Here is a 17,500-nt window from a genome sequence, read left to right as displayed (position 1 = left end):
TGTCTCAGCCTCTCGGCCTCAGCCCCTCCCCTCTGCAGGGAAGGTGCCCACGGGAAATTCTTAGCACATCGGTGGAGGTACTACAGTTGGGAAAGTTATTTTGGGATTTTTATGAATCTCACTCAGTAGGTACCTCTTGCCAGGAAGCAAGTGGTCCAGGGGTGTAAGGCTGGGTCGGGTGAAGAGAAAATTCCCTGGCGGCAGTCCCGCCGTTACGGAGTGGAGGGACTATAAGAAGGCAAGTGTCCACCTGCCCTGGCCAGCCTCCAGGTGACTGAACAGTGGGAGGGCCCTTTAAGAGAGGCAGCCGGCTGCTGGCCGCACCGGGGCTCTAGGCTGTTGAGGCTGGAGGTTGCGATTGCTGCCCTGTGGGGTTCGCTGGTTCTCAGCTGCTGCAGCCTTCTGGCACCTTAGGGAGACCCCAGGAAAGCAGAGTCGTGGCAGCTGGGCCCTGAGCCTGCTTCCCTCAAGTCTGAGTTTGTAGACACTCTTTCCCCCCTGAGATCAGGGTCTGCAGACACCCCGGTGTGCCAGGTACAAGGGTGCCTCTTGAGCCCCGAATGCCACGGCGTTTGGGAGAGGGAGGTGAAGCTCTGGAGGCCATCCTGGAGGTGAGGGCCCATTTCAACTGGAGTGCAGCCATGAGAGTGGCTGGTGTCAGGGTGCTCTCCGCACGCCCGTCCTGCTCGGGTCCTCCATCCTGCCGTGCGCCTCGCTGGCCCGGTGGGCTGAGAGCCCAGCTCTGGCATCGCTCTCCCTCAAGGGGGCCATTTCTTGCCTCATTCCCAGCTGCAAACACTGAAGTCTGGCAACTGAGGCTCCACCCAGGAGCTCAGGCCCCTCTGAGAACGGTGGCAGCGGTGCTTGGGCCTTTCTCTTGACCCTGTCCTTGGCCTAGCTGACAAGGGCTGGGCCCTGCCCGTAAGTTGCTGGGGCTTCACAGGTAGCTGAGAAGTCTGCCCCGACCTCTCCGTCCAGTGCTCACCGCCCCCGTCGGGTCCTCGGAAGTGGGCAGCCCTCTCCTCTGTCCCGTGTCGATCCTTTTCTGTGGAGATCGGCTCTGCTCCCCTCTTGGCAGACCTGACTTCTGGACTGTCAGCTCGCCGAGGGGCGCTGGACACCTCACAGCGTCAGCCAGCCACGGAGCCTGGCTCTCGTCGCTCCAGCGTGGCTCCTAACGGCCGGAGAGAAGAGCTGATTGACTTGGCGCGGACCAGGCCTCGTTCTGGCCGCTCAGCTGAGCTCGCTGTGGAGTGTGGCTCCTAGTGATCAGGGACGTTGCCCAGAGAGTGAGTGACTTGCAGGCAGTACACGCCCTCCGACAAGTCTGCTGGAGAGCTGTCCCGGGGTCCAGCAGAGCTCGGGGGGCAGCTTCCTGCCTGCAGAGGAGAGGGAGTCACCAGGAAGTGGCCAGGGCGTCCCACCAGGGTTTGCTGGTGCAGGTGGACCCGTTGATGGACACTCACCTGGACCCTCCCCCAGGTACACTCCCACCAGGGGCTCCGTGCACTTGAGATAGACAAGATTACTGAGGTCTCCATGTAATTATTATCCAAGACTTCTCCCTGCCCCCCAACCTCCTAGATCAGGAACAGGGACTCAGGGTTAAATTATGAAATGTATCCCCCAAGATACATTCAGTGTGTACCCCGAAAACTCTCAAGGGGAAGGTGTCTTGCAGGCCTGTTTGGCTAGTCTGAGTTCTCGTGATGCTATTGGCCAAGCAGGACCCTGGCTGCTCCCACCTCAGCAGCACCACCCAGGCCTCCTCCCTCCAGTGCTGTGACCTTGGGCAAGCTACTCCACCTCCCACGCCTCAGATCCCTTATCTCCGCGGTGGGGTAAGAACAGTGCGCCTCACAGTGTTTACTCAGACAGGACAGTGCGTGAATACCGCTTAGCACATGAGCTGGAAGCTGCCACCCCTCCTCACCACCATCCGGCACCCCACCATCCCACCGTCCCGAGCTCCCTTCATCCTGTCACCATCGTCATCACCATCTTGCACACCCTTGGGGACTAAGGTGTTCTACTTGGTTGCTAGCCCCCATCTTCTCCAGACCAGACTTCCCATGAGCAAGGTTGTCTAGCTGCAGCCCTCCTCCCTGCCACCCCCAAGGTCCATCCCTGGAAGGGAAAGCAAAATGGCCTTCCTGGGTACAGTCTGCTCAGCCATGTGTTCAGCACGACGCTGCCCACGGTGCCCGTGGCTCTGGGGTGGGAGCCCCGTGTCATTCAGAGAAACCCCGGTTTCTGGAGCTCGCCAGACACCACTGCCCGTTCATTTTGCATTTTGTGGCTCTGAACATTCGAATGACAGATCTTCTCAGAGCAGGGAAGTGACCGGCCTCTCCCTGGCTCCTCTGCTGTGCTCGGTCGCCTGGCCCAGCGGAGCTGCCCCACGTCACACCGCCCTCCAGCCTGCGGGCTCACCTCGGGCGGGAAGGCTGGCCACCGTGGCCCCAACTCCAGTCTCCTAAAATCTGGCTCAGGGAGGAGTCACCTTTACACTGCCCTTCCAGGCCGGGGTTACTCCCCCGGCTCCAGGGAGAGCGGGCTCTGACTGCCCACCTGGGCCTCCCACATGGGAAAGCCAGCCTCCCTCTGTGAGCACCTATCCTATCCCCAAGCACAGGCCAGTGGGGGAGGGTGGTGCCCTTCCCCGAGCTGGGAGGGACCCCGTACGAAAGCGCTGGGTTGTCTCCTGGCGGGCAGTCCATGAGCAGCAGCTGCTCTTTAGTGCCAGGAAGCCAAAGCCACCGGGAAACACCCCACTGGGAAACCCAGGGACCAGGGACCCGAAGGAGGCCCTGCCCCAGGAGGCCCAGCCAGCCTCACAGACCCCACAGCCCATTGCGCTGCAGCAGAAACAGGGGTGCCTCCCGAGAACGCCAGGAAGCCGCCCGGAGCTGGCTCCAAACCTGGGCCCAGCCCCCAGCAGACCCCACCACACGACACCTTAGCCTCTTCCCACCCTGAGAGGTGTGGGCGGAGCTGGGCTATGGTCAGACGGACCTGGGTTCAGATCCTGGCTAACCAGGCACATGCCTCTGCCAAGTGTCCCCACCTCACGGTGCCTCAGTTTCCCCACTCTGGAGAGGTTAATGGGCTGACAAGGCTCCAGTGAGGGTGTGTGTGGCCTGGCTCTCAGGAGCGCTCTGACTGTGACTGCTCCGTGGGCCGCTGGCGTCCCCGCACTGCCCTAGCCTGTGCACGTGGGACACCTCGGTCCTTAGGAGGAACACGGAATGGCGAGGCTGGTTGGAAGATGCTGACCCAAAGCCCTCCATCCACACTTGTCAGTCCTGCCAAACATCTGTTAGGTATGCACCCACAGACGGTCTCCAAAGAGGGGACAGAATGATGGACAGAGGTGGCAGCACCACCACGTCATGGGTCTGAGGAACTACTGGTGGTCACCGACAGTCCATGGCTGCACACTTTCCTGGGGTGCCGGGGAAAGAAGACCCCTGAGAAGAAAGGTTGGGAGCAGGGGCCAGAGGATGCAGCTCTGAGAAGGGAGGGTCCATCTCCAGCTCCGCACTAGCGGCTCAGCAGGAAGTCAGATCAAATGAGGAGACTCCCCCTGTATGTAGGATGTCACCACAGCAATGCTCGCTGTCAGACCCTGCCCGGCCGTGAATCCTGGGCGTGGCTGAGATGAAAGCAGCCTTGGAGGCTCCTGAGTGAGCCTCGAGCTGCTGCTGCTGCTCTTAGTGACCGTGTGGTGACACACCTGGTTGTGCCCGACAGTGCTGCCAGCTGTGGTGAAGTGCAGCAGCTTTGCAGAAATGAGCAGATTCATTGTTTTCTGTAGAGCAGCCCGTCCGCTCACTGCCTTGCCAGCCTCGAGACGGTCACCTGGAGACCTGGGAGCTTGCCTGGGCGGCGGCGCTGGGGGTGTTGGTTCGCTGACCTGGCAGCTCGGATGTCCCCCGACGTGCTCATAGCATGACCGAGGAGGCAGGGGTGGAGTTGGGGTGGGGCTTCCTGAGCTAATGATCACAGCCTGAGATGCTCTTGCCTCTCAGAGCATCTGGTCTTCCCAGCCTGTTGCTAAAATTCAACCTTTTCCCTCCGAAGCAGGGGACGTCTCTACGCCACGCTGGGGCCCAACTGGCGGGTTCCCGTTCGGAATTCTCCCAGAACCCGGAGCTGCGTCTACAGGTATTCATTTATTCATGTGTTCGCCTGTTCGACAGAGGCATGGGGTGCCTGTGGGTGCCCAGCACCGTGCTGGAGGCCGTGAATGATGGGCACGGCCTCTGCCTGGGACCAGGAGGATGCTGCTACAGAAGGAGCAGGAGCGGAGCGGAGTCACCGGTGCCCATGATCCCAGAGAAGGGGGTGCTCTGGGAGCGGAGCATAGGGAAGGGCTCCCTGGAGAAATGACTGGAGGAGAGATGGGAATTGACCTGATGAATAAAGGGAGGGCAGGCAGAGGGCTTACCAGATGCCCCGGGCAGAGGGACAGTCCACGGGGCCTTAGGCAGGAAGAGCGGGGGACAGTCTGAAGGAAAGTCGGTGTAAGAAACAAGAGGGGTGGGGTGTGAGATGAGGCGGGAACGGAGGGCAGAGCCACATCCAGCAGAGGGTAAGGGTGGTGGTCTCAGAGCAATGGAGGCTTGGGTATGAGACAGGAGGGAAGGAGAGGCGGGGCGACCTGGAGGGCACATGGGGGGACGGGCGAGGATGCCGAGGCCAGGGCTGAGCGTGGGCCGTGGTTCAAAGGAAGATCAAGCTCTGCCCTTAGCTGGGGGGAGTGGGGTGGCTGCGATGGGGGAGTGGGGTGGCTGCGATGGGGGAGTGGGGTGGCTGCGATGGGGGAGTGGGGCGGCTGCGATGGGCAGTCAGGCGTTGCAAGGGTGGGGAGTAAGAGAAGGAAACCCCTAGGTTTCTGGCTCAAGCAGCTGGGTGGGTAGTGGTGCCCTTCACGGGAATGAGCGGGGAGCATCCTGCGGGGGTGCCTGTGGGGTGCCTTCCAGTGAGCAGAAGCTCCTGCTTTCTGATTGGAGCTTAGGAGAGAGGCTGGGCTGGCACTGCACTTGGCCGTCTTCACCCACAGGTGGCGCCCGAAGCCCCGGGGCAGCAGGAGGGACGGGATGGGGGGGGCTGTGCTCCCTTCTCACTGCGCCCCCACGCTCCCACTTCCTCGGTGCTCCTCCCAGCCTCCTGCCAGCACAAAAGGAGGGGCTACGTAATCCCCCAATTCCCCAAGTGGAGAGGAAGCCCACAGGTGTGAGCCCCGGCAGCCGTCAGGGGCGGGATCGGGTGTAGGTGCTACCTGGGGCCTGGGTCACGGAGCTAGGCCACCAGATGCAGAGTTTTGCGGCACTCAGACAGACGAGGGGGGCGAGCTCCCGGTGCGGGTGAGCCCAGGCCACCTTCCTCGTGCTCTCTGCGGCCTCGGGCCCTCCGTCCCTGGCCTTGCCCAGCCCTGGTGAGTCCTCCGGTCTGAGGCAGCACCGCGCACCCCGTGAGTAGGAGGGTCCTGACCTCAGCTCCTCCAGGCGCTGTCTGACCGGCGGTCTCCCCTCAGCCCCACTGGCCCGTGCACCTGTACGCTGGGGAGCTCGGCAGCAGTGCCCACCATGGAGGGGCCTCTGAGAAGGAAAACGCTGCTCAAGGAAGGGCGGAAGCCCGCGGTAAGTGCGGACTCCTTGGGTCAGGGGCAGCGCGGGCCTCAGCCGGACCTGAGCTCCAGAGAGCAGCCAGCCAGGGTTCCAGGCTGAGGAACTCGGTTCACACGTCTGCAAATTGGATAAAACAGTGCCTGCGTCCTAAAGGACTTGGCAAGACCTCACATGCACAGCGGTGCGCACAGTGAGCCTGCAGTGATGGGAGCTGGGCAGTTTGCCTGGGAGCCGGGAGCTAGGGTGGACACTGCCCCTAAGAAGGGCAGCACGGCCTGGGGTGTTCCCAGCCCCGGTCCCTCTCCACCCCCAGCAACGTCATAAGACAAGTCACAGTATGACAGGGACAGGAAATCAGGAGGCCTTTCAGGCACCACCACTAGCCCCCAGGTCACCCATGCTGGACCTAGATGTCCTGGCCCCACGACCCCACCCGCAGCAGGGCCTCAGCCCCTTGCAAAGGCCTCTCTGTTATTTCCACCCACGGTCAGCTACCTGCAAACCTGCCTGTGAGCAGCGTCTGCTTGTCTCTGCTCTGTCCCTGCCTGCCCCTGACCCCTGCCTGCCCCTGACCCCTGCCTCCCCTGCTCTGTCCCTGCCTGCCCCTGACCCCTGCCTGCCCTGCTCTGACCCTGCCTGCCCCTGACCCCTGCCTGCCCCTGACCCCTGCCTGCCCACCCGCTGCCCGTGGAGCCTCTTGGAGATGCCCCTCCTACCAGCACCCATGAAGATGCCCACTCCCCCCGGGCCCTAGTCCAGGTGCTGCCTCCAGACTCCCCGTCTGCAGGTGCCAGGTGGTTCGTGAGTGAGGAGGAGTCTTCGCCCCATCTCTGGGCCATACTCTGTCCTTGAACCCAGGGTGTCACAGAGCATCCTGTGACCTGGGGCCCTGTATCTAGCCTGTTGGACCTACCTGCCTGCCTCTCTCCTGTATCCAGAGTTCAGGCCCAGCCACTCCGAGGCCAGAGCGAGACCTAACAAGCCGTGTTTCCCCAAATGCTGCTCAGTCCACTAGGGGGTGATGAAATCAGTTCAGGATGACCTGTTGCTTTTTTTAAGTAGGACAGAAAATAATGGAATTCCTTACACTGAGTAAAGATAAGTGTTCGACATGCGTGTGCGTGTCTGTCACCCACGCCTGTGGGTGCCCACCGCTTTCAGATCTGTGGCTCGACTGCGCCCAGCAGGAGGGTCTTCAGGTTGTGATGCAGCGCAGCGTGCTCCGTGCACTCAGCCCTGTTCCTCCCAGAACCAGAGGCCCACCGAAGGGATTTCCCCACCCAAGAGTGGGCCGAACGCCAGTGCCAGCCTCCTGGCCTGGAGGGCCGGAGCCTGCTGCAGCCAGCCTGCGCGGTTTCCCGCCTCCGGCCACACGTCCAAGAGCACGGCCGTGCAGACACTGTCCTCGGCCAGGTGTACACGTCTGGGTTTCAGAAATGGTCCCCCCGCCGCCTGAACACAGACAGCAGCCTTGGCACGGCCCCGAGGAGAGGAGGAGGAAGGGCCCTGTGAGGGAGTGCAGAGGGCCGCGGCTCAGGGCTGAGCTCAGGGCACGCCGAGGACGAGGACGGTCTGCCTCCTCTGGGTCCCGGGTGGCACTGGGGTAGGGACTGCCTGGGGCAAGGGCCGGGCTCTGCCCCACCACTCCCAGTGCTGCCACTCGGCCTCCCTCCCCGTGTAGCTGGCCTCGTGGACCAGGTACTGGGTCATCCTCTCAGGATCCACCCTCCTGTACTACGGAGCCAAGTCCTTGCGGGGCACAGACAGGAAACACGTAAGTCCCCCGAAAGGACTCCCTGTGCTGGGGCTTTATCTGTGTGAACTGGGGGGCGTGGGGGGAGTGGGGCAGGCCCTGGGCGGAAGGAGCCTGGTGTGGCCCAGGTCAGCCTTTTGGGGAGGGAGGATGTGAGCCTCCTGGCTATGCGCTGTTCTTCTCCAGTACAAATCCACGCCTGGCAAAAAGGTGTCCATCGTGGGCTGGATGGTGCAGCTGCCCGACGACCCCGAGCATCCGGACATCTTCCAGCTGAACAACCCTGACAAAGGTGGGCAGGGCCTGCAGCTGGGTCTGCGCTCCTCTCCGCCTGCTTCCTCTTCTGCTAAGTGTGCATTTGGAACAATGGGAACTTTTGAGGTTGTAGCTTTCTCTTTGCTTTAGATTCTAATGCTCTCGGGGTCCCCTCACTAGACGGTGGTCACTGTGTCCACCGAGCACATAGCACGTGGCTGGGGAGTCCTTCGTGTGGCCTCACCTGTGGCCACTGGGGCCCTCACCCCTGAGCTGGAGCCTCAGGCTCTTGGAGTAAACAATGTCACGCTGGAGGAGGCAGTGACCATGTGGCCGTACGGGTCTTGGGCCTTGGGAGATTCTGGGGACACCCATGAGACTCCGACAGTGTCCTGACCCAAGGCCAAATCAGAGAACTCTTTTACAAACGCTCCAATTTGAATGTGCTGGTTGTCCCCCAGTTCCTCTTGGTTCTGTCCATACCCCTTGCCATGCTGGGATGGAGGGAAAGTTCTGGACACCAGCTTGTCCAGGAGCCCTGTCTGCACTGTCGTTCGGAAAAGCTCACACCAGTCTCCTCGGTAGCCCTCAATTGCCCAGGCCTTGGAGTCTGAACTACTGGAATAATCACAATACCTGTGATGGCACCTCCGAGAGAAACCACAGGTGTCTTCACATGGCACACTGCAGCCAGCCTCGCACCTGCCCGGCCGGCTCGCCTCGGCGGAGAAGCATGGACAGGACCGCGTCGCGCATTTGCTTCCTAGTAGTTTGGCCACTTATTTCAGTGTTGATCTCCTTCATGTTTGATTTTATGCATTTGAAACATTACTCTGACAAGGTTCCACAGGCGTCACCAGAGCCAAAGGGCCACATGGCCCCAAAATGGTTAAGAGCCCAGGGCCAAAGAGACAGCCCGGGAGTACGGTGGTGGTCGTGGTGGTCGTGGTGGTCTGGGGCGGGGGCGGGGGGGTGGCATTTCCCTCTTCAGCAAACCCAGGCTTGCATTGGGCTGCTCTTGACTGTCCTTAGTTTAGTGACCCATGTCCACCTTTAATTTCATGTCATGGTCACAGGCAGCCCCTCCTCTGTGACCCTCTTAACCACTGGCTTCTCTGTCCATCAGGCAATGTTTACAAGTTCCAGACTGGCTCCCGGTTTCATGCAATACTGTGGCACAAGCATTTGGATGATGCATGTAAAAGCAACAGGCCTCAGGTAAAGTCACCAAAATCCTGCTTGTCACCCGAAATACCCTCTCTCACCCTTGGGACTGAAGGCCCATAGAAAACAAGGTTACCTCCTTCCCCCAGAGCCAATCCGCTAGGCTCTCAGGCATCCTTTGATCTGCCTTTTCCCATGAGACAGGGCGCCCCTGCTCAGCTTACAACGTAGCCCGGGTTCAGACCAGAACTTTGAGTCTAGTCCCTATGTTTGGCCCACTGAAGGAAGTGCACAGAAATAGCCATCAGGGACAGGTAGGTGGCAGATGCTACATCGCCCCAAGGTTTAAGCCACAGCATGCATTTAGAGCATCCCCCCAAAGTTGATTCATGGGAACACTCCTCACTGCCCGACTGGCTTCCCGGGAATAGTCATCACAACAGCCCACGTACTGGGCGCTGACTGGGCTGCTGCCGCGCGGGGCTCTGGGCTGCTGGACCTGGCTGGCGGCTCGGCCCCCTCCCTCCCCAACCACACCCACCCGACCCAGGACCAGGCCTCACTCGAAACGCTTCACGTGCAGGACCTGGCCCAGGCCTCCCAGTACCCCTGCGAGGCAGGTCCTCTCCCTGCCTCCATTTTATACCCAGGACACTGAGGCTCAGAAGTGGCAGACACTAGCCGTGGCCTCCCCCGGCCTGCCCCACTCCAGAGTCTGTGCTTGCCACCCTGGGCTCTCAGGCCTCACCCCTCCCAGGCGGCCTGCAGCGGAGGTTCCTCATGGGAGTCAGGTGGGTGGCAGCCCTGGGCCGCTGCGCCCAGTCTGTGGGCCACCCTGAGCTCCCCAGGGCCCGGCCAGAGGAGGGAGCTGGGGAGTGGGTTCCTCTGGGTCTGGGGAAGGGGCACCAGGGCTTGGAGTAGACGGTGGCAGCAAAGGTAGGAGCAGCTGGGAGGCAGCAGCCCTGGGTCTGAGGGGGTCTCAGCCAAGGCGAGCTCACACCAGGCAGGGGTCCGGCAGGGGAGGGACCTCAGCTGTGCTGGTCGCAGCTCAGTCACCTGCCCTCAAACCCGTTCTCGTGAGCGGCGGTGGGCCTCTCGCGGCTGTTCCCTGTTCTGTCCTGTTCACGAGGACACGTATGACAAGCTAACCCAACTATAGATGAGAAGAAACCAGAAAGCAGAATTAGCAGAAAGTCTGACACAGTAGACAGGACAAGACCCACACAAGGAGAAACTCAAGGTACCCCGGGAAGCTCAGAACCGATGGCACTGGGGCCTGTGGGCTCGCCTCCGCCTGCTAGGGATTCGCCCAAGGGGTGCGCTCCCCCATGCCCACTGCGGCGCTGTCCTCGAGAGCAAGGCACCTGGGAGCCTCGGCCCCTCAGTCCATCCCCGCGTGCAGTTGGAGAGCTGGCGGCAGAGCTGGGTGTGGCGCCCAGAGCCCGGGTGCGAGTGCAGCAGCAGGCGGCAGAGCGCTGACGTGCACGGGCGTGGTCACTCTCCGCACGTGTGCGTGTAAACATTCAGATGATACACGAGAAGCCGTAACCCTGTCCTAGAGTGCTTCCTACCTGTTTACTTTGAACCAGCGATTTCCAGCCGCTGTGCCACGGGACCTGTGTAAACATGCAATGTGCCTGACTAGTCAGGAACACTGCCTTTTCCCTTCGATTGTCAAGTAAAAAATAGCAGCAGCCAATACTACCATAGCCGTTCGGTGTGAATAAATCAAAATTATACCGATTTTTCTGTCAGATTGGCAAAAATATGTATTTTTGGTACACTGCAGAACTCAGTAGTTGGTTGACGTGCCGTGAGATGAAAAAGGCGGGAACCGCTGCGAGAATCCAGTGTGGAGGCCCGTCTGCCTGTGGGCGGGCCGGGGGTTTGGTGCTGGGTGGCCAGTCACCTCTAGATGAACAAGGCATTGGGGCTTGAACAAGGCCGGTGCCACCTCTGGTCACATTAGGAGGAAGAACGTCCTGGCCTCCTCGGCACGGGTCACACCACGTGTGTCCCGGACCCCTCATTAGCTCTGAGTGACCTGTGAGCAGGAGGCTGGGGTGGCTCCCGGCCTGACAGGGACCAGGACAGTGGTGGAGGGGAGGGAACAGGGCCTTGCTGTCCGCCCGTGGTGGCACGGCGGGGCCGCAGCCAGGAGCGCCGATGGTCCTCTGAGCGAGAGCCCGTTGGCCCTCTGGGAGGGCAGCCGAGCTGGCAGCAGGCACAGCAGGTGGCAGGGAACTGGGTCAAACCCAGGTGGCAGAGCAGGTGTTTGGGCGGAAGGACGAATGGATTGCATTTCATGTGTGGCAAATGTGGGGGTGCCATGGCAAGATTTTGCCACTTTTCCGTATTTTTGTTTAATTTTTAGAGCTAGGGAAGTGGGACCATTAGTTTTCCATTCTTTTCCCTTTTTATTTCTAATTTACTTTCAACCAAATTCTCCTGCTCTCTGCTGTATATAGTAATCAAACACTGGCGACAGCCGAACATTCCACAGCAGAGGGTGTTCCAGCAAGTCCTTCCGTGCGGTGGCGACAGGAGGGCGCAGGGTCGGGTGCACAAACGCATCTGCTCCTGTGGGAAGTCCAGTCGTCAAGATCAGTTTTCTTTTTGGGGGAATTGCATTTCTTAAAATGGTTTGTCTAATGTTTAAACCTCATAACCCCATAACTCCTGATTTGTTTACCATTCCTGCAGAATGTTAGCACATGTATCGGTTTCCTTACTGTCTTGCCTGGGGTACATTTTTTAAAACGTTTTTCATAAACAGAACCATAACTGAATATTCTCTTCCGTGACCCGCTTCCCTGCGGTGTGTTCCTAAGAGTCCTCCCTCAGGCGTGCAGCTCACCTCATCCCCTCGCCTGACTTCCTAACAGCCGTCCCGCAGTGACCCTGGTGACCGCTTCCTGTGCGAGAGGCGCGCGGTCCAGCCCATCACTGTGTCCACACTGACACCAGGGTGGAACTGTGTTTGATGAAAGTGCTTTTCCTCAGACCTGGAGCCGCCCAGCACGGTGGGCAGAGGAGGCCCGGGGCTGGGGGCATGTTAGCCGCTTTGAGGGGAGGGGGCAACACCCTGACCTTGGGGGCTGGGACCCCCCAGTAAAGGGAGCTGGGATCATGTCCTGGGGACATAGCTCTGGGGAGGTCTTGGGGTTCCTGATCTCCCCAAGCTTACTCATTGTGCTTCCATGCGCTGGTCCTACCGCCCCTCCCCCATCTCTGCAGGATCTGTGTCCTCTCAGTTTGACTTGGACCCAGGGATCCGGGTTAGAGCATGGGATCTGGTGTCTTAGCCCTGCCACTTACCGGCTGTGGACATCACCTCTCTAAGCCTCAGTTTCCTCCTCTTTATAATGGGGACTCTGCCAATACCTGCCTCGGGCTGTGAGGACGCCAGGCCACAACGCATGCGCAGTGTTCAGAGCAGTCACTTAGCGCAGGGTCACTACTGCTGGGCCTCCCCCACCTGGCATGCTCACTCAGTCCTGGGCAAGGCCTGGCCCACCCTTTAGGGACCACCCCTCGTCCCCATCCGAAGGGTCGGAACTCTGACAGAAGGCTGAGCTTTCTCTTCTAGGTACCGGCAAACCTTATGTCATTTGAGTAAGTCTCTGCAGGACTTGGCGTGACTTCAGAGGCTTCTGGAAGCCCTGCCCGGGACCGGTGGTGAGCGCAGGCCCTGGGCACAGCCATCCGCCAGGGTGCTGGGAGACTCACAGCGGGACTCTGGGCCACGCCGCCTGTGGCCTCACAGTCCAGAGGGCCCCAGCGCGGGATCCGCCGCCAATCCCCAGCGACTCTCATGACACTCGTTCAGCAGCTACACTCCGTGACCCCCCTGGGCCCTCGTCTGTCCACCAGCTGCTGCTGTGACTAGAGAGCCTCTGGCCCACGTGGGTCCCCAGTGCTGTCTCCTGCACAGAGGAGCGGAGAGCTGGAGCAGGGTGTGGGGCTGACCGCACACCCCAGGGCACGGGTCGCCCCACAGGCCCCTCAGATTTCATACAACCCGAAGCGTCCTCGGCGTGTGGGTGCCGTCCACGTGTGCATGCGAGCGAGTGTGAACTCTTCGGGAAACATGCATTTTGGCACAAGACTCGTGACATCGCACACTTCATTGGCTGTGAGGCCCTGCTTTAACCTTCAGTGACAGCCTCGGCCACCAAGGAAGGTCAGAGTGAGAGCCCAGATCCCTCCTGTGTTAAGGGTCCCTCGCATTCCTTTACTGTAAACAAGCAATGCCTTAAATTGTGTCTTGTTTTCTGTTCCTATGGGTGCTATTCATCTGGAAGGCCTGCTTCCCGGGCCAGTCCCTTCCAGGCCTGTTGTGTCAGCCCTTCTGAGACAGGACTCGGCTTCAGGACTGTGGACTGGGCCGCTGGCCTGCTTGCTTCCTCCCCTCCCCTCTCCTGCAGGGGCCGAGGGCCCTTCTCTTCCCATCCCCCGCCATGCAGGATGGGAAGTTGTGACACTTGTCCCAGCTTCCCAGAAGCAGCTCGAGGCCGCCACGCTCACCGCCAATGGCTGCGCCAACTCTCCCCACAGGCCGAGGCTTCTGCTCCGTCATCTCACCCCTCTGCCTCCACTGCCAGGGTGGGGCCCGCTGGGGTTCCTGATCACGCTGGGGAGCTGAGTGACACTGAGGCCTTAAGCTCCCCCAATGTTACCCCGACCCAGTCACCAGCAAGTTTTCCATCATCCAGGCCCAAGGGCACATTTTTGGTGACCATGGTGACGAGAGCAAAGCCCCGGGGAGGGAACGGCCCAAGCTCCGCATTCAGTTAAGAAGAGTTTGTCGCGTGAACAACATCCTTTATCTGTCACTGGCATATCTTTAAGTGACTTTTATTTTGCACAAATATATTTTTATTCAAACTAATTATTAAAAATTAACTTTATTTATGGTAGCTTTATCATCATGGCCCCCCACCCCCAAATCTGGGTGTCCTAATTCTGAGAAGGAAACCATATAAGGATTTTCTGAAAGAAACTGAATTTCTGAGTCCTTGTTGCTATCATGGTTTTCAAGCTCACACTGATCAGACATCAAATCACCCCGAATCATTTCTGGGCAAGATGCTTCAGAACGACATCTTAGCCAGTAAATGGTGGTTGGTCAATGTGAGAACAACTGAAGGATGCACCACTATATTTTGATCAAATGGTAACAAGTTTTCTGAAAACCTGAATGAATTGGTGAGGAAAGGTGTTGTCATCAGGGCCTTATTTAGAGGTCAAGCCTACTGTGCTCAGTAACAAAGTCTGGAGTGCTTTCATGCCAGGAGAAAGTCCGGAGGGGAAAGGTGACGCCGTCACACCTTGGCCCTGGGTGCTTTGCACACTCACCTGCAGCTGCACCTAATTCATAGTGACAGCTGTTCAAACTGGCTTCGAGAGGCCGAATGGAAACACCCAGCACTCCAAACGCTTCTCGCCAGAACCATCCAGTGTTAATCTCACCTACATCCAATCTGATAATTTTTAAAAAGTCTTAAGTTTGGATGAACCTGTAAGACTAGAACATCAGCTACTTATTTTCCTTGTATTTCTCCATTCTCCAGTTGTCCTGGGTTTTCTCACATGAAATATCACACGTGTCAAACCAGAAACCTCGGAATCCAGGCTGCACTAAATCAGATCATTTTCTGCCCTTTGCAAATTTTTCTTCTCTTTCACATATGTTTTCTTCCGAGCCTAATTTGAAATAGCGCAATTACAGTTCTTTCCAAAGTGTTAGTCTTTTCACTAATTGAGACTGATCCCACACCCACTCCTAGAAATAGTCTTAGGTTGGATTCTTGAAGAATCTGTTTAGACCTCATTGGCCAAGTCCCCATGAACTGGTACTAACCTTGACCTACCAGAGAGTCCTAGGGAGAAGCTGAGACACCGGGCTCTCCCAGCAGGGCTCGGAGCCAAGCGTGTGAGTGAAGAGCAGACTGTCTTCCCAGCGTCACTTTGCCCCTCAAGCTGCAGATGAGTAGGCCCACAGGCTGGGACAGGAGGGGCCAGGCACAAAGCCCAAAGGGGGGAAGTCCGTGGGTGGATCCTCACCTGGAGGAAAGCGTTTCTGGTTTTTGCTCTTTGACTGTTCATAGTGCACAAATGTTTGTGAAACCATTCAAGATGGTATGTCTTGCATGCATATGCTGTTTTGTTTTGTTTTTTAAAGCAAACAGATCATGACACCCCAAAAGGAAAATTGTACGATGCTGTCTGCAAACTAGAGCAGGTAGCTGGTGTCACTACCATGGCCAGCTCCCTCGCCTCTTCCTGGGAGTACTTTTTACCCCTTTCAGTATGACACGTTTTGTAAGTCAAGGTCAGCCAAGTGTGCTCTGACAGCTGAAATGCGTCCTGGAGGGCTGATCCGATGGGCAGCCCCAGAAGTATCGTTCTGAGCGTGCGCAGTGAGAGGGTGTGGCCGCTCCTTCCCTGAAGAAGCCCGTTCATCACCCTGTCCCACCGTGGAGCCTAAAGAAGATACTTGAAGGGATTCTGTTTGGGAAAGAACCCGCTCTCTCTTGCCAACTGAATTTATAAAGCTTTTCCTTTCTTGCCAAGGTGGCCAGTATTTCTTTCATCACCTTCCTCCCACCTCTGAAGCCCACGGCGTGTGTCCTTTAGGATGTCATTGTACAGGTGGAAAATGGCCCGTGAACATGGGAAGTCTTTTGCAAGCAGGGTCTGTTTTGATTTCACAGGTGGAGTCGAGAGCTCCCACCCCCGTCACTAATGCTTATAACCAGGTGAATATTGCCAAAAACACAACCTAACTTATTTTCAGTGACTTCATAAATTACTTTTATCAGCCCCACATCATAGTGACATGCTGGGTGATTTCATACTTAAAAAAGAAAAAAACAAAACAAGAATCCCTTTGAAAGAACAGATTCTCTGCAAAACCACCTATTCCTTCCTTCCTTCATTCACATCTCTCGTGCATGCTTCCTGCGTGCCGGGCTCTCTCCGGGAGATAAACGGCTGAGAACAAGACAGACCGATCCCTGCCCTCAAGGAGCTGACCACTCAGTGAACAAATAATCTTCACACTGGAACTCCTCCTGCAAGACCCTGCCTGTCTCAGCACTGAGTACAGACCCTGTGCGGATCCCCCCAGAAAGCTTCAAGAGGCTCAACAGACTGAACAGCCCTTAATCTGAGAGTTCAGTTGCAATGAGGACTGGACAGAGTCGCTGTCCTAGAGGCTGATTGGTGTAGAACAGGCAGGTCAGAGCTACTCTTGGGCGCACAGAGGACTCCGAGGTGAAATGAGAGCAGGGTCAGCATGTTCACAGTATTTACTTCAGAGGTTTTTTTTTGGGGGGGGGGGGGAGGCAGAATTTCATGTTAAATGCAAGTACAGCGTGAGCGAGAGCTGCATTTCTTGTGGTGAGAACTTGCACCATGGACCACCTCGCAGGCTGCACCAGTGAGTGCGCCGGAGGCAGCCCGAAGTCCCCATCCGCAGCAGCAGCGCCATGGAGCATCTGTCTGCTCTGTAACCACTAATCTCTCGACCCATTTCTGAACAACTGTGATCATTCGATAATGAAACGATAGTAATTCATTTGTTAGTATGTATAATCTTTCAATAAATTTTGTGCCAAAATGCATGGTTTTTCACTTAGCATTCAAAATGTTGCATAGAGAGTATTTTAAGTATCGATTTCATATGTATTCTTCAAAGTAAGTTGAAAATCAGTTTTTACATTTTAATTTGTTTCCTGTTGACTCTGTTGCCCTCTCCTGGGCCGTCTTTCCCAGCAGACCCCCTGCATGCAGTTGTGTAAGGACTTTATTCCCATGAAGTGTCTCTCCCACGGGAACACAGCATCAGCCCTCCAGGAGTCTTTAGATTTTTGGTGAAGTATTTTGTTACCTCAGTCTTGTATCAAGTTGCTGTATTTTTCAGCTTGTTACACTGCTAATAATTGTTTCACTAATTAACTACTTTAATGTACAAACATCTTTGTTTACTTTGAAATTAAATGTGTTTTCCAATGAATATTGCTCAATTTATTCAAGTCATGTGCGTTTCATTTATAAACAGTGGCTGTGCCAGATACAGGGCCCAGTTAAGAGGTTATTAGAACACAAATGACATATAGGGGCAGTGGCCTCAGGAAGGACAGAGTCAATGGTGTGGACACGCAGGGAGGGAGGTGAGGGATCTGGGGAGGCTTAGAGGACAGGGGGCATTTGGAGACTCATTTCAGAGATCTCTGAACACATGAAGGGCAGAGAAGGCAGAAAGACAGGAGGAGGAACAGAATGAGGTTGGGAAAAGCAGCCAACCTAGTCTCACTGAGTAAAGAATTTGGGGGAGTAATGGGATCCAAGTCTGAAAAGATAAGTTGTTAATTCATGTTAAACAAAATCCGAAAACCCACTGTAGCTTAAGAGAAAATGAGACTGTCTTACAAGGTGGGGAGGCTGTCTTACAAGGGTTGTCTCGTGGACACCTGAGGGGAGGACCAAAGTGGGGTCTCAAGGGGCCAGAGGGACAAATGGAAGGTCCCTGTATCTTTCACTCTCCCCCTTCATTCTCTCCAGACTGGCTTCTCTGCTGGAAGGTGCAGAAGGCAGAGTCCTGGGAAGGCAAGTCACTGAGGCAGTGTGCACTAGGAGGGACATGCTCCAAGTTGATCATGTCAGCCCCCGGTCCTGTCTGCCTCAGTTT

At 57.3% G+C, this 17,500-nt stretch overlaps 1 protein-coding gene across 2 annotated transcripts in view; it reads left to right on the top strand.

Moving 5' to 3' along the window:
• RALGPS1 (Ral GEF with PH domain and SH3 binding motif 1) overlaps window positions 1–13,065 on the top strand; it is a 238,776-nt gene extending 225,711 nt beyond the window's left edge. Inside the window, exons 13-18 of one of the 2 annotated variants that reach the window (XM_036261937.1) lie at window positions 4,084–4,167; window positions 5,540–5,645; window positions 7,315–7,407; window positions 7,573–7,678; window positions 8,768–8,859; window positions 12,395–13,065. In XM_036261937.1, coding sequence (XP_036117830.1) covers window positions 4,084–4,167; window positions 5,540–5,645; window positions 7,315–7,407; window positions 7,573–7,678; window positions 8,768–8,859; window positions 12,395–12,424 — 511 coding nt within the window. In that variant the 3' untranslated portion in view covers window positions 12,425–13,065. The remainder of the gene's footprint in view (window positions 1–4,083; window positions 4,168–5,539; window positions 5,646–7,314; window positions 7,408–7,572; window positions 7,679–8,767; window positions 8,860–12,394) is intronic. The other variant, XM_036261938.1, reaches the window with a different exon arrangement.
• The last annotated feature ends 4,435 nt before the right edge of the window (window positions 13,066–17,500 follow it).

This window comes from Molossus molossus, unplaced genomic scaffold (assembly GCF_014108415.1).
Source record: "Molossus molossus isolate mMolMol1 unplaced genomic scaffold, mMolMol1.p scaffold_m16_p_14, whole genome shotgun sequence".
Lineage (NCBI taxonomy): Eukaryota > Metazoa > Chordata > Mammalia > Chiroptera > Molossidae > Molossus > Molossus molossus.
Note: the sequence above shows the minus strand (reverse complement) of the source record. Positions and strands in the feature narration are given on the sequence as shown.